This window comes from Pipistrellus kuhlii, unplaced genomic scaffold (assembly GCF_014108245.1).
Source record: "Pipistrellus kuhlii isolate mPipKuh1 unplaced genomic scaffold, mPipKuh1.p scaffold_m20_p_4, whole genome shotgun sequence".
NCBI classification, from domain to species: Eukaryota; Metazoa; Chordata; class Mammalia; order Chiroptera; family Vespertilionidae; genus Pipistrellus; species Pipistrellus kuhlii.
This window is the reverse complement of record NW_023425540.1, coordinates 15913449-15929559: the sequence shown is the minus strand read 5'-3', so window position 1 is coordinate 15929559 and position 16111 is coordinate 15913449. Positions and strand designations below refer to the sequence as shown.

The 16111-nt window shown below is 33.5% G+C and overlaps 1 protein-coding gene across 3 annotated transcripts in view; it reads left to right on the top strand.

The window, feature by feature from the left end:
- CDH18 (cadherin 18) overlaps positions 1–16111 on the top strand; it is a 306995-nt gene that overhangs the window by 165724 nt on the left and 125160 nt on the right. For all 3 annotated transcript variants that reach the window (XM_045571578.1, XM_045571580.1, XM_045571579.1), the window contains exon 4: positions 6396–6515. In XM_045571578.1, coding sequence (XP_045427534.1) covers positions 6396–6515 — 120 coding nt within the window. The remainder of the gene's footprint in view (positions 1–6395; positions 6516–16111) is intronic.

The following is a 16111-nucleotide window of genomic DNA, read 5'->3' as shown; positions in this document are numbered from 1 at the left end:
CTATTAAATAGGATTCAAAAAATTATGAATAAGTAGAGCAAAAGAGTATATGGGAAAGAATGTCATATTGTATAATAGATAGGCCCATGATTGAATGCTACCTTCTCCAATTGTCACTGTAGAACCTTTGAAATCTCAGTGCCTATATCTGTAAAATGATTTGAAATGTATTTTTCAATAAGCTAATATCATTATTCAAATAAATGGCTTAGAGCAGAGGGCTTTCCATATCATTGTTATTCAATACATATAATTTCATAATTTTTTATGAAAGAAATATATATGCATCCCACACCCCAAAAGGGGTGGGGCTGGCAGGCCAACCTCCTGCAGCCCCTCCTCCCAGCTGGCCCCACTCCCTATAGCACCCCACCACCCTGATTGTCCCACATCCCCTCCCTTGGTTGGCCCCACCCCAGATTGACCCTCCCACTGGATCAGGAACAAAGCCAGCCAGCCATGGCCCCTCCCCCTGTCTGCTGTCCTCCTGATCAGCACCCAAACCCCAATTGGGGGCAGGGCTCACTGGCAAATGGCCTGAGGGCTTTCCCCCAGTAGGCCTGGCTCTGATCATGCCTGATCAGTGCGGACCTGTTGGCCAACCTCTCACCATCTCCTTCTTTCCACAAGCCCAGCCCTAATCTGCCTGATTGGGGCAGGTTGGCGGGATCCCACCTGTGCACAAATTCATGTACTGGGCCTCTAGTGAAATATGAAATTTAGCATTAGGCATTCTTATAAAATAAAGGATATAATTGAAGATACAAGGATATTAACACAAGCCAAGATATGAAATAGAAGAGTAACTTTTGTTTTGGTATCTAGTTGTTTCAAAAGCGTTGGTGAAGAAGGATTTTTCTTTAATCAAAAGATTCTCGGGTGAATACTCAAAACTTTATAGAATGGCATGATGACTAGAATACTGTGCTATCACTCTGTTTTGTGAAATTACAGCCCTTCTGTGTAAAATGACATTTAAACTGTAGCTTGATGACTATTGCTTTTTTACTTTCTCTGGAAAATTCTTCTGAGAATTTAGCCTTAAGAGATTTCTTCAGAGAGGTACTCTCAGCCTGCGTAAGTCCTCAGCTTATTTTTACCCAAATTCCCAATTCAACATTGAGTCACTGGAGATTTTTATCAGAGCTGTGAACCCTGACAAGTCATGCATAATGACTTGCAATCTCAGAGAATGTTTGCTTGGTATTAAAATGGCATATTAAATATTTCAAATGGGTCTGCAGAGATGTTCAAGGAAGTCCACTCTTTCTGCTTCTCATTGGCATGTAACTTTATAAAATGTGTGCTATTTATAAAGCTATAGTACAAAAAGAAACTGAATGAAAGGAATGACACAGGGCAATCCGCAAAGGAAACAGGATTTCATTTTTATTGTAGAAAAGATATCTTGAAAGCTTTTTTATGTACTTAAATCATTTTCAGATTTGTATAAGACATCAGCTGAGGGAAGCTGATCCGTAGCAAGGGAACATTTAAGAGTGCACCATAGGAAATATTTACCATGGAATGATTATACACTAAGTAACTAATGAAACTTTTAAATGCAATGCTTCTCTGTTTATTGTTTTTCATGGAAACGATTGTGAAAGTTAAGAAAACATATAGCACTTAATTTTTTTTTAATGAAAACTAAGTATGTAGGGAAGGGGCCATTGATTTAGTATCTCTTGATCAAATCCATATAATAATTTTCGAAGAAAATTGAATTATTATTTTAATATTCTGGTGGAATAATGACCTTATAGGCATAACTTTATATATTTTCATTTGCAAATCTAGTAGCACAGGAGATGATAATAATTATTTCTTTTCTACTATCTGTGCAATTAGGGCACGTAGCATAAATAAATTAGTTAAATGGTCCAACATAGGACACTTTACACAGACATAATGTATAAATCTTGATGATTTTTTTCACTTAAACTTTTAACCAGAAATAAAAATTCATTAAAATTACCAACATAAATCATTAATTTATTTAAAAATGCCAACATGCTATATCACAAATAGTGTCTAATGTTTAAAAAAATCAAATACCATTGCCCCAGGCAGTTTGGCTCAGTGGATAGAGAGTCAGCCTACAGATTGAAGGGTCCCAGGTTTGATTCCTGCCAAGGGCACATGCCTGGGTTGTGGGCTCAATACCCAGGGTGGATTGTGCAGGAGGCAGCCAACCAATGATTCTCTCTCATCATTGATGTTTCTATCTATCGCTCCCTCTCCCTTTCTCTCTGAAATAAACAAAAATAAAAATAATTTAAAAATAAAATACCATTATTTTTTGCTTTAATTTTTTTCTTATGAGATTAAGTTCTAATTTTATCTCATTTATGATATACGTATCGGGTATCAAATAGTACAGGAAATTATGCCTCACTTTTTCTTGACTTGTAACCCCAGACTCTTGTTCAGAATTTGTTAAAGGAACAACTGTAAATTCTGAGAATAAATATCATGTTTCCCACTGCAATTGTAGCACACTGTGTTAGTTCGCTAGGGCCGCTGTACCAAAGTACTACCAACTGGGTGGCTAAAACAACAGAAGTTTGTTGTCTCACTGTTCCTGAAGCTAAAAGTCTGAGGTCCAGATGACAGCAGGCCATGCTCCCTCCTAACTCACTGGGAAAGGATATGTTCCAAGCCTCTCCTCCAGCTGCTAGTGGTTTGCTAGATATGCTTGAATCCCCTTGGCTTGTGGAAGTATCACTCCAATCTCTGCGTCCATATTCACATATACTTTACCGTGTGTGTGTGTGTGTGTGTGTGTGTGTGTGTGTGTGTCTTCAAATTTATCATTTTTATAAAGACACCAGTCTTGCCGGATTAGGGGCCCACTCTACTCCAGAATGATCTTATCTAAATCAATTATATCTACAGTGACCTCAATTCCAGGTCATTGTGCTGGAATTTAAAACTCAAACATATAAAATTTCAGGGGAAATAATCCAACTCATCACACACATTTTAAGCGTTCTTATTTCTTGATGACTTATATGTTTTAAATGAAAAAGAAAGCTTTTTTTTCCCCTCATTTAAATCCTTCCCAAAGCATCAGTGGTTTTTATAATTTTCCCATCTGAACTTTAAATTAATTAGAGTCTAGATAATTTTCTTTGGGCCTGAAACTCCCTTATTAGTTCTGTTTGGTAAAAAAAAAAAAAAAAAAAAAAAAAAAAAAAAAAAAAAAAAAAAATCCTTGAACACTTGAGCAAGAGATTTGTTTTTCATCCCTGCTGTTTATCTCTCCTGCTGCTATCTCCTGGGGAAAGTTGACTTTTTCTTGCTCTGTGCTATGCATATACCTCTGCTCCCTTCAACCAGCTATCTGTTACTCAGAGTGGCAGCCTGATGCCTTCAGATCCCACCAAAGTACAGAGAGAGAGGTGATTTGCTGTTCCTTGTTTCACACACAAATAGAACTGCTGGTACTTGTGAGGCCTGCAGCACAGAGATGTGGTAAGGACTGTAGTGTGTGGCCCAGGAAGAGGGCTATGGTATTTTCTTTTCTTCCCTTCAATAGCTTTCCTGCTGTTTACTTATGATATAAGTAACCATCACTTAGTCAATCCCTCCAGTCTACTTTTCTTTCTTTTCTATCTCCTTTCCTACTTTGTTCTTCCTCTTCCATTTGTCACTCTATTCATGCTTCTCAGCTTTCACTTAACAAGGCTGGGTTTTATAGACACCTCAAGCCAAGCAGAGTGCTCTTTGTCCTTCATGCAGTGATCCAGCTCATCGCCATCAATGAGGTGTGATCTTGTACTGTTTCTTTTTCTCAGCTTTCTCCATGAATGATTGCTTGGGGACTATTTTAAGACGTTAAAAATGATTTAGACTTAAATCACTATTGCAAAACCAGAGCAAGTTTCAAAAGCTTGGGATTGTATGTGTGGCTTCCTAATGGCCATTTTTTCACAACATTCTATCTTGTTTTCTCTTCTTGAATCTTAGTCATCCCTATATGCGAGGTATTATTAGCATTTTTTTCCTATCAGGTTAAATATTTTACTGGTGATATTTTATAACATTTTATCCACTTTTATAGTCTGACCAGGGAAATCACTACAGATTTTAATTAGCTTTTGTGAGGTACCAATGAAAATGTCTCCCAAATCAACATTTTTTCTGTAAATATCTACCTACTGGTATACTCTAAAGAAGTTGGAGAGATGAATATTGGAGCAAGTGTCTTTAATAGTATATAATAGTAATAATTATACTTAGTAGTGAAAGAGATAGTTTACATATCTTTAGCTTTGATAAGTGTAATAAAACCAGAACATGTAGTGCTAGAATCTGAAAATTCATGGTACACCCAAACAAGGCTTCTGAGGATGGACTAGCACTGAGGCAAAAAAGACTTTGTGGGTTTTTTTGCTTTGTTTTGTTTTTGCTTTGCTTTTAATATTGAGATCATAGATTCACATGCAGTCATAAGAAATGATATGGAGAGATTCCTTATGCTTATATCCTTAACTCAGTTTTTCCCAATGGCAACATATTGCATAACTATAAAATGATATTAATATTAGTGGATGTCCTCTGTGTCCCTGTGGCTGTCCATAGAATCGTGCTTTTTGAGGCGATGCTGGAATAAGAATTTCCAGAGGCCCCCACGGAAGGATGAGGTATCTTAGAAAGTTTTATTTCTGTGGAATTAAACCTCCAAACATCCAATCTCTGGCTTTTTTTCATTGAATATAATTCTCTGAAGATCCATTTCGGTTGTCACACATATTAATAGTTTATTTATTTTTGTTGCTAAGTAGTTTTTGATAGTATGAATGTACCACAATTTGCTTAATAATTTCCCCATTGAAGGCTATCTGGGTTGTGTTAATTTGGGAGCTACTGTGAATGATGTAACTATGAATATTTTTAAACAGGTTTTTATGTGAACATATATTTTTATTACTTTAATATGAATGCCCAAGAGTACAACTTGCTGGGTTGTATGGTAAATATATGTTCAGTTTTACAAGAATCTGCTAAACTTACATTTCCAGCAGTATATGAGTGACCTAGTTTCTCAGCATTCTCACCAGCATTTGGTGTTGCAATTGTATTTATTAACCATAATTAGAGGTTTCTTTTAGAAATAACTTTTTCTGGTTATGCCTAATTACTAATTATATTTCTGCTTAGAATATCAATGTAACAATACTATTTAGCCTAGAATTATAGTGTATTATTAAAAGTCATACATTTTTGGTCTGCTAATAAGAATTTTTAGTTGCACTTCTCATGCTAATTCTTTTAAGTTCTCTAGGATCCCTCATAGGCAAAGGAGAAGCTTTGTTTAAAGTTCTGTTGGAATTTAGAATCATAATAGGTCTGTCATAACTACATATTTGTAGTAATTACTAAAATTAAAGACTGATAATTGTCAGTACTTCCATAGTCAAGTACCAAAATGAATGGAAAATTTTACAGAAACTTACTTGATTGTGGAAATATTTTTGTTTGATATGAAACCTGTGTTAGTAGGTAGAATTTTCTAGTGTGGCAAATTAAATATCAAGTATGCACTTGTAGATGACTCATCAAATACATTTTGTAAATAAATGAGAGCTCTTAACCACTAATTCTACAGTAAAGCTGTATTGCCCTTAATAGATGGTTGTCATGTTACACTTAGATCAGTTTTATTTGGGAATAACTGGATATTAGATCGATTTATCTAACCATTCAAATAATGTTTGAAAGGTATAAACATAAACTAGCATAATAGACACCAAAAAGTAGTACCGCAATATAGTAGTTAAAGCTTATAAATTACTTTAAAATGCATTTTAATCACCAAAAAGTTAGTGTGGTAGAAATATCCTGATACCCATTGTGTAAAGATAATTATATTCGTACTGTGCAGAAGAGACTAAAAGAATGCTAACTGAACCATGGGAACCAGTTAGGAGTCTCATTAACTGTCCATGTATAAAATAAAAAGAGCATGAGTGACAGAAATGATTTGAATGGGCTGTTTTATGGTATTAATAATTTAATGTCAATTCAACCACCTTCCAAAACCATTCCACCCCTGGTTTTCTGAGCAGTCATGTAGCAGGCAATATACACTCTCATCACAGCTTTGACTTTGCCCACAATTAACACCTATTTGACTTTTAAACATCAATTCAACCCAAACCTAATTATGATAAACCTAGTTATCAGCACAAAGAGTCATATTCTATTATAGTTTGGACTCAGGAAAATAAATTAAGGAATATGTTTGGCCGATACATCTAAGAATTAAATTTAGCAGGGCAAATCCATTATGGTTCTCCATAGATATCTCAATATAACTCTTTCTGTGAACAAATTACTTACATGCTGAATGCCATAACATACTAAAATTTGTTTTCCTGAATGCACAGGTACCTCTGTTCTGCAGGTGACAGCTACTGATGCAGATGACCCTACCTATGGAAACAGTGCCCGGGTGGTTTACAGTATTCTCCAGGGACAGCCCTACTTCTCCGTAGACCCTAAAACAGGTTAGTGCATTTATGTATGATTTGTGTGCAGGTGCACGTACAATGAAAGAAAACAATGTTTTAATAGTTGACCCTTGAACAACGTGAGCTGGAATTATACAGATTCACTTAGCTGTGTGTTGTTTGTTTGTTTTTTCATTGCTTACATATAGTACTATAACTGTATTTAATTTCTTATTTTCTTAATGATAATTTCTTATCTCTAGTATACTTCATATAAGAATACAGTATATGATACATTTAACATACAAAATATGTGTCAAGCAACTGTTTATATTATCACTAAGACTTCTGGTTGACAGTAGGCTATTAGTAGTTACGTTTTGGGGGAGTCAAGAGTTATCACATATTTTTATAGTGTGGGGGAATCAACACCTCTAACCCTTGCTTTGATCAAGGGTTACCTGTATTTTTGTGTATTCTTCTATATCTGACATTGTTATTGTAACACATTTGAAAATGCGCTCACTTTTCAAAAATAAAGTGATTGGATAAATGAAGATAAATTAACTCTTTCCTCAAGATTTTGATTATGCAATATTCATGCCTATACCAGTAAAAAGCTCCTTATATTAGCTGTATATATACTCTCTCCTTAAAACAAACATGAGGCATTATGGGAAATGAGATTTTCAAGTTTAATGTTTGTTTTATTTAGATATTAGTTTAATTCTTTGCCAAAGAAGGTAAGTGACTTATTTTGATTATTTTATATTTTATTTGTATTTGATGTCACACAAGTTGCTGTATATTACATTGGAGAATTGTATTGAACTGACATATTTTCCTAAAGAGAAAGAATTCTCAGCCCTTAAATATTGTACTAATTATGAGAAATTAACTGAGAATAAATCCAAAGACATATCAACATTTTTTTTCAATAAATCCAAAGACATATCAACATTTTTTTCATGAATCTGCCATTTTCCTCTCTATTTTTCTGGCCAAAACAATCAAATGCTATCATATTACTTGATGTGATGCCAAAATGGAAGTGAAGGATATTCAATAATGCATTATAGGGTTATGTTGCAACAAAACAATCTCAAAACCACTAAAAGCTCTGGCCTCAGTGACAATTTGTTAACATAAACTTGGCTAAATATAAAACTCATTTTTAATGTAGACAGCTGTACAGTACTTGTAAGTCTCAAGTTTACTAATAATTTCAAGGATATACCAATTATGAGACAAGATGAAGCAAGGAGAGAGATCCAGGGAGAGCCACCTTTGGTCATAAATACCACTATATATATATATATATATATATATATATATATATATATATATATATATATATATATAATATATATGTTAATCTGGCAATCAAAATTGTGGGGCAGAAATATGTATACGTATGTTTCAACATTTTTAATCTGGTATGGAGGTTTGAAATTAGTTAAATATATTTGTTTTATTAAAATATATGTGCCCTAAAACATTGTGTAAATTTAAGGTGTTTGACATGGATTTGATTATTTCTATATTGTAATAGGATTGCCATTTTAGTGACAGAAAAATTTTAAGACATCTCATTGACATTATTGTTGTTCATTTTGTTCTATTTTCCCAATAATCGTGCTTGTTTTATATAAGAAAGAAATACATTTTTCACTTTAAATATGCATCTCTCTAAAGGAAAGAAACAAGAAAACTTTGTTCCAATTACCTTGTTTAGTATTGTACACACATACACACACTTACATGCAGGCACACACATGCATAAATATGCAAACACACACATGGGCTTTAGCCCACTGATTTTCAACCAGTGTGATATCTTTAAGAATACTTAAAAAATGCAGCACCTGACTATGGAGATAATGACCTCTTTTCCCTAAGATTGTCAAACAGAAAAATGACAACAACCAACAAAACAATAGCCCCCTAGTGTGAATGAATCAAAACTATACCTATTTTTGTCAGATAAGCAAAAAATATATGTTTTGGTGTGCCACAAAATTTTAGTAATTAGTTTGTGTGTGCCATGAGGTGAAAAGGGTAAAAAAATATTGCTTTAGCTCATTAGCTATCCTATACATAGACAAATGTTTATTTTAAAAAAATATTACAATTACTTAAAATAATAAAATAAAATCCTATATGAATTTTGAATAATTTTTTATGTTCTTTTTGAACTTTTTAAAAAGCAAATACAATTTTGTGTGTGTATGAGTGTCTGAATGTCTATTTGAATGTTTGCACATGTTGGGTATGTGCATGTTCTGATATATACTTTCGATACGGTAGGCTTCTGAGGACAAGATTTGACTAGTGCTGTACTCTGCTGTAATTTGTGCATTAGTGAAGCAAATGTATCTGTAACACAATATTTAAATAAATATTGCAGTTGGTTATACATATTTATAGGTTAATTAAGTACTTCATTAAACAAAAATATTATTTATAACTTAAAATAGGCTCTGCTTACATACTGCTCTATGAAATTATCTTGGCTCTTACATTGTCTTTGCTCTTTTCTTTAAGCACAATAATTCACTGTGCGAAATGTGTGCCTGCATGTTGATGTTTTAATTTCAATATTATAGTGGCTGAAGTATCATAGGAAACTGTGGATCTAAAGATTCTTTAAATATGCAATGTCTTAGTTGTTTGTGCTAATGGGTTTTATAACCTAGAATGCTCATTATTGTCTTTAAAGTTAAGACTTCTTTGGTAATTTAAACTTAAAAAGACCTAATACCATGTAATTACACATCCCCGAAGTAAAAAATTTAGTGGAAGTCGTGCTTAAAATAACTTGAATAAAGTACAAATAAACATACTAAAAACTTAACAGTTGCTATGGAAGGGATGTTATATAAGAAATGTTGGCATAGTAGTTGCTTATAAATGTACATTTTAATAGTAACACTTCCATTCTGTCCTCTTATTTGGCATGATTTTATTTCAACACATTTCCAAATACTTGCAATAAATAATAATTATAATAAAGCAGAACTTTTGTGCTCACGTCGTGCTGTGCGTGGTTATGGTTAAGATCAGGACTTTGGGCTGCATTATTTTATTATATTAAAAGGGACAGTTTGGTTCTCACAATGACTTTCTAATGCTGAGCTTCCTATGAGGCCTTGTTTCCTATTTTATAAACAATCTAAGAATTGCTGCATCCATGCATTTGAATTATGTGACCCTAGAGTAGCTATACTATACATAATTGATTTAATAAGTTCTGTAATGTTTGACACTGAAACCACATTAGTCAATATGAAACAAATCTTGTGAATAATTTATTGTTTTGAATAATCTTTGTAACTGTTTTATGTCATTTGTTTAGTGTATAACAATGAAAGTAATGATATCTTACCATTTTTAAGATGCAGAAGACAATGAAAGAATAAACTATAGGAGATGACAATGAGATATAAAAGACATAAATCATTGCTACCCAGATTTATGCAAAATCATGTTAATGTATAATTAATGAGGTTAATTTGTTTTAATATACGATTTTAATTCAGCCAGGAACACTTCAGGTTATCAACAAAAGGAGCCATTTTCATGTTTATGAACACTGCTAACCCTAAACAAGGCATTTTTAGGAAGACAGCCTAGTGCAGAAGTCATACGTATGAATAGGTTAGGGAACAAAAGTCAAGAGAAATCTGGGCTGATAGGTGTTTATTAGTGCAACTCAAATCTTAGTCCTAGCCCTGTTAATCCAGTGCTAACTTCATTAAAAATGAATCAAGATTTTCAGAGTTCCTATGCCTTTTTATAAACTATGCAGTTTCTCTTAGGTAGCAATAGCAGAAGCTGAATGATCGAGGTGCTACAAAAAGAAAGTATGTTTTCTGGAGTAGGTCAAAGACAAGAACAGAAATCTATTCTGTGTCTTTCTAGGGTCTTAGAAACAGAATGGGGGATTCACAAGGAGCAGTTGTGCAGTTTTATTATTTTTTAAAAAATATTTTTTTATTGATTTCAGGGAGGGAGAGAGAGAGAGAGAAATATCAATGATGAGAGAGAATCATTGATTGGCTGCTTCCTGCATGGAACCCGCTGAGGATTGAGTCTGAAACCTGGGCATGTGCCCTGACCTGGAACCCAACGGTAAGCTCCTGGTTCATAGGTCTCTGCTCTAGCTCAACCATTGAGCTATGCCTGCTGGGCAGTTGTGCAGTTTTACATTATGAATGCAAGTCTGTTTATGGTCATGTCATTTTTAGCCATCTGATGATTTTCTACTCTAGTTATTTCATGTCAACAATATATGAATGGCTTCGTTATTTTAGTTAGTGCATAGATGTTAAGTCTGTGCTTATGTTTCACAGATTGGACTTATCTTCTTCATGGTCAATTCTGGAAATCTATAATCTTGGATAAAAACCTGATGTCAGGGAAAACAGAAGAATAAAGTGGTTTATAAAATTCTATTTAAGCTTTATCTACAATTTTTATAATCTAACAAGAGTGAAGACCAGATATTTTGACCATAATATGAAACAATAAGTGAGGCTCTAACAGGTTTGGCTCAGTGGATAGAGCATTGGCCTGTGGACTGAAGGGTACCAGTTTCAATTCCGGTCAAGGACACATGCCTGGGTTGTGGGCTCGGTCCCCATTGGGAAGCATGCAGGAGGCAGCTAATCCATTCTCCCTCATCATTGATGTTTCTATTTGTCTCTGAAATCAATAGAATAAAAAAGTATATTTTACAAAAGAGTAAGTGAGAATAGTCAATAATGGTGTCAATGTATCTGCATTAATAATACTTTAAATAATATAGTTATTTTTAGCTAACACCTGTCTTCTTCCATCACCATTTATCACCTCTTTACCCTCCCTACCTCTCCTTACCCCCATTTCCCTCAGGCAATCACCATACAGTTATCTGACTATTAGGTTTTTCTTATTTTTGCTTTTTTCTTAAACCCTTTACCTTTTAAAATATATATATTTTTATTGATTTCAGAGAGGAAGGGAGAGGGAGAAAGAGAGAGAAACATCAATGATGAGAGAGAATCATTGATTGGCTGCCTCCTGCGCATACCACATTGGGGATCAAGCCCACAGCTGGGGCATATACCCTCACCAGGAATAAAATCATGACCTCCTGGTTCTTAGGTCGATGCTCAACCATTGAACCATGCCAGCCAGGGCCCTTTACCTTTTTTACCCAGCCCCTTCCCTCTGACAACTGTCAGTCCTCTATACCTGCACCTGTTTTTATCTTGTTAGTTAATTTTGCTTATTAGATTCTATTTCTGAGTGACATCACATGGTATTTGTATTTCTCTGACTGGCCAATTTTACTTAACATAATACTCTCCAAATCTATCCATGCTGTTGAAAAAGGTAAGATTTCTTTCTTGTTTACCTTTGAGTAATATGAAAATCTACCTGAAAATAGTTTTCTTTTCCCCAAAACAATAATTCATAGTTATTAATAGGAAAAAAATAAAACTGATAGGAAAAATTGATTCATTTGAAATATGGTGTTGAGAGGGCTCCCAAGGATACCCTGAACCTCCAGAAAAAGTGGATCCTAAACCAAATTAAGCCTGAATTATTCCTGGAGGCCAAGATGAGAAAAATGAAATTGCTTTACTTTGGTCACATCATCTGAAGGCAGGGGGTCTAGGGAAACAGAAGGCAGAAGGAACCAAAGAAGGCCATATAAGAAGGAACCAAAGAAGGCCAATTGACTCCAAAAAGAAGCCATAGGCATGAGTCTGCTGGAATTGAGCAGGGCTGGTGAGGACAGGACATTGTGGGCATCACTCATCCAAAGGGTTGCCAGGAATGGGAGCTGACTCAATGGCACAAAACACAAGAAGTTAATATACTTAAAGTAGGGTCCACAAGATCTGCAGAAGGTAGAAGTTTCCACAGTAGACTATGGTTTGTCAATTTTTCTTTTTCATAGTCCATCCCTAATTGATATAGTAACAATAATAAGTGCATGCACAAATTATAGATACATTTTCATTCACTCAACTGCATAGTAAACAAAAATAGTTAATTGTTAAACTCAATGCTAAAAAATTTGCTTCCCCGTGGGAAAAGTGGAATGCATTATTTCAAAACTATGTCATATTTTCAATTTACTTTAAAAATTGTCATATATTATCTTTTTTAGAAGAACCTAAATTGTTCCTGAACTGAAGAAATATGTATGGGATTTAACAACTTAACAGAAAAGTCTATTTTATATAGCATTTAACAAATCAAGAGCCAATGAAATATAGTAGATATTAGTGGTTGTCCATTCAATATCAATTTATCATTTTGCTCATTGTATTACTACTCTTATTTTGTTCATTACAGTAACAGACTCACTTAAAAAGCTAGATTTTAAGCTTCCTCATACCTGCCATGTCATAGTTTGGCCAGTGAGATATAAAGGATCGGTTAGGTTATTTTTACACACAGACACATAGAATGCTGGTATCTGGATCTTTGTGAAATGTGCTTTCCAGACCAATCAATCACCTTCATAGTACAATGCACAGCCCAGACATGTGTGGCACAGATTTCCTGAGACCACTTTTAGTGCTCTCAACTCCAAAGCCACCTTCTTGAGAGAGCATACCGCTGTCGGTGGATGAGTGGCCACTTTATACTTCTTACCCAGAAAAGGAGGTTGTTCACAACAACTTAAAGCAGATATGATATTGGAGGATCAGAGAATGGAACCAAAGACATTTTATTCTGGTACATTGAGAATGCATTTCTAAACAAAACAAAAAAATTACTTTGCTGCTACTTGGGAAGTAGCAGCAAAGCCCTTTATAAGCACTTTAGATATCAGATAAAATTCTGAATTGGTAGTAAGGAAATCATAGCATCATATTGACATGAATAGAATTAACAATATCTATTGAACTTAACTGCTCTGGGTATAGTTCTAATGGGACAAAATTATAGATTAGTGTTCTATATAAATCAGTTAAGCTATTTGTTGCAGCCTCAGAGGGATCCATGCAATTGAATCAACTTGATTTGGACACTCAGTGAATGTTATGGTATATAAATTATACATAAATAAAACTGTTAAACAAGCAAACAAATAAGTGAACCAAATTGAATGCGCTTTTTAATAAATATTAACTTCTTGAAACAAAATTGACCAGCTATTATTTAGAAGGAAATAATTAATCTCATTGTCTATAAAATAAGAGTTACAGGAAATGATAGAAATCAATGTTGGTTAGTTGTAATAAGTTTTATACTATTTCTTTTTGGGGAAATATAAATTTAGCTTTTTTCTTTGTAATTTCATTCCATGTATCCTACACCTAAACAGTTGATGTTGAGAAAATTGCCAGGAATTAATATATTGGTATCTCTAGTCTTTAGCTAATAGTCAGGTAAATATATTACCTGAATGATGATGTCAGGTATTGAAGAGCTATATGACATGAAATATTTCAAATTTAAACCTGATTAAGATCATCTATGGAGTGTAATCACTAAGCAATTCAAATTTTCCCCCTGTCCTTTAAATAATTTCTGAGAGGCTATTTTTTCTCTGGCCCAAGGACAGAATGTATTGCAATCGCAATGACATCTTTTGATTTTTCCCTAATCAAATAGCTTAGATATTTAAATTGAATCTCTACTGCCTTAGGATAAAATTCATTTGTGTTATCTATCTATCCATCTAATCTTCCACCAACCTCTATATTTCAGCCAAGTATGACTTGTGCATTATTTTTCTACTTAGGCTCCTACTCTATTCTGGCATGTCAGTCTCAGGCCAACTTCTACACATATGATGGTTTCCATACTCTTTAGTCAGAACTAATCCCTCTGATCTTTGTGGTTTTTATGTTTGTTTGTTTTTTTGTATACCTCACAAAACATAGCAAGTACTTCTTTCTTTCGCCTGAGAACTCCTTTAAGGATAACGTGACCATATTTCTGTTTTATTCTGTCTATCCTGTACAAATAGAATCATGTTCATAATTATCTTTACTAAAGGATATATTATCAAAATGTATAACATTAATTTTGTAAAACTTCAATAGAAATAAATGGCTTGTTCTCATTGCAGATTTTATTAGTAATTTTTATTGTGATTAGTACTACTTTTTTTAGTACACTGCATATAAGCCTCATGCTTTGTCTTTTATAAACATTTTTTAAATATCTTTCTATTTCTGTCAATCATGTAATCTAATTTAGGATCTTTCTCAAATGATTGCCATCAAATCAGTATATAACTGCTTTAGAATACTAAGTATTTGAGATATCATAATTAAAAAAAAAAAAAACCTAGTGAGTTTCAAGGTCACAAAGAAAACTATTTCTGAGGAACAAGACATGTCTAGAACACAAAATTTTTGAGAATTTCCATTATTCATCTCTGTGTCTTTCAAAATGATTAGTATGACATGTAGAAGACAACACTAGTCATTTATAGGAATAAAATAAAATATGATTTTTAGATAGTTGTTTTCAAATAATATTAATCTAATATTAAATATCTTTTTTGTTATTATCATAATTATTTCATTTTTCAAAATAATTCTGTCTCATATTAAATTTAGACATGTTGAATATATAAACCAGAAAAGAATAATGAAATTGAGGTTTTAAAAATATTTGTTTAATCATTTTATCTCTCACATATTTTTTTTTTCTTTTTCCTTATTCTAAAGTGCCTACCTCTCCCAACATTTTGAGATAAGTCTTCCCTTTGAAATAATAATATTAGGTACCAGTTAATAATGCAGATTTTTTTTCAGTAGAGGGAGTTACACATATGTTGTTATATATGTGATTTCATATGTATGCTATTTTGTTGTGTTGACAGCAAGCTTCAAAACTTCATATGTCAAATTTTCTAAAGGTGTTAACATCATAGATATTTTTAAGCTTAAAAATGTCGAATTTTGTGCCAAAGAAAGAACATTTGCGGGAAGTTATAATTCATTACTTTATTTAGAAGAAAAAAAAAGTTATACTTTGGGAAGCTTGTGGTGAACATGCTCCACCTTAAGATACTCATGAATGCTGGTTTAAACACTTTAAAAGTGATGATTTCAATGTGAAAGACAAAGAAAGTTCAGGTCAGTTGTAAAAGTTTGAAGAACAATAATTACATTATTAGGTGAATATGCATTTCAAAGTAAAAAACAAGTTGCAGAAAGATTAAACATTGCTCAGCAAATAATTTCCAATCATTTACAAGCAATGGACAAGATTTTAAAGGATGGAAAATGGGTGCCACATCAACTGAACAAAAAGACAGATGGGAAACCAAAAAATCATCAGTAAAAGGTAGCTTCAACGGCACAAAAGAAAGTCATTTTTGCATTGAATTGTGACTGATGATGAAAAGTAGATTTATTTTAGAATTTCATATGCACAAAATCATGGGTTGATCCAGGTCAACCATCAACCTGTACTGCAAGGCCAAATCGCTTTGGAAAGAAGACAGTGCTCTGCGTTTGGTGGGATCAGGAAGGTGTGGTGTATTATGAGCTTCTAAAACCAGTATTAAAGGTGAAACAATTAATACTGATTGCTACCAACAACAAATAATCAATTTGAACAATTTTGAAATGACCAGAATGTTCCAGAAGACCAAAGTAATTCTGCTTCATGATGACATACCATCACACACT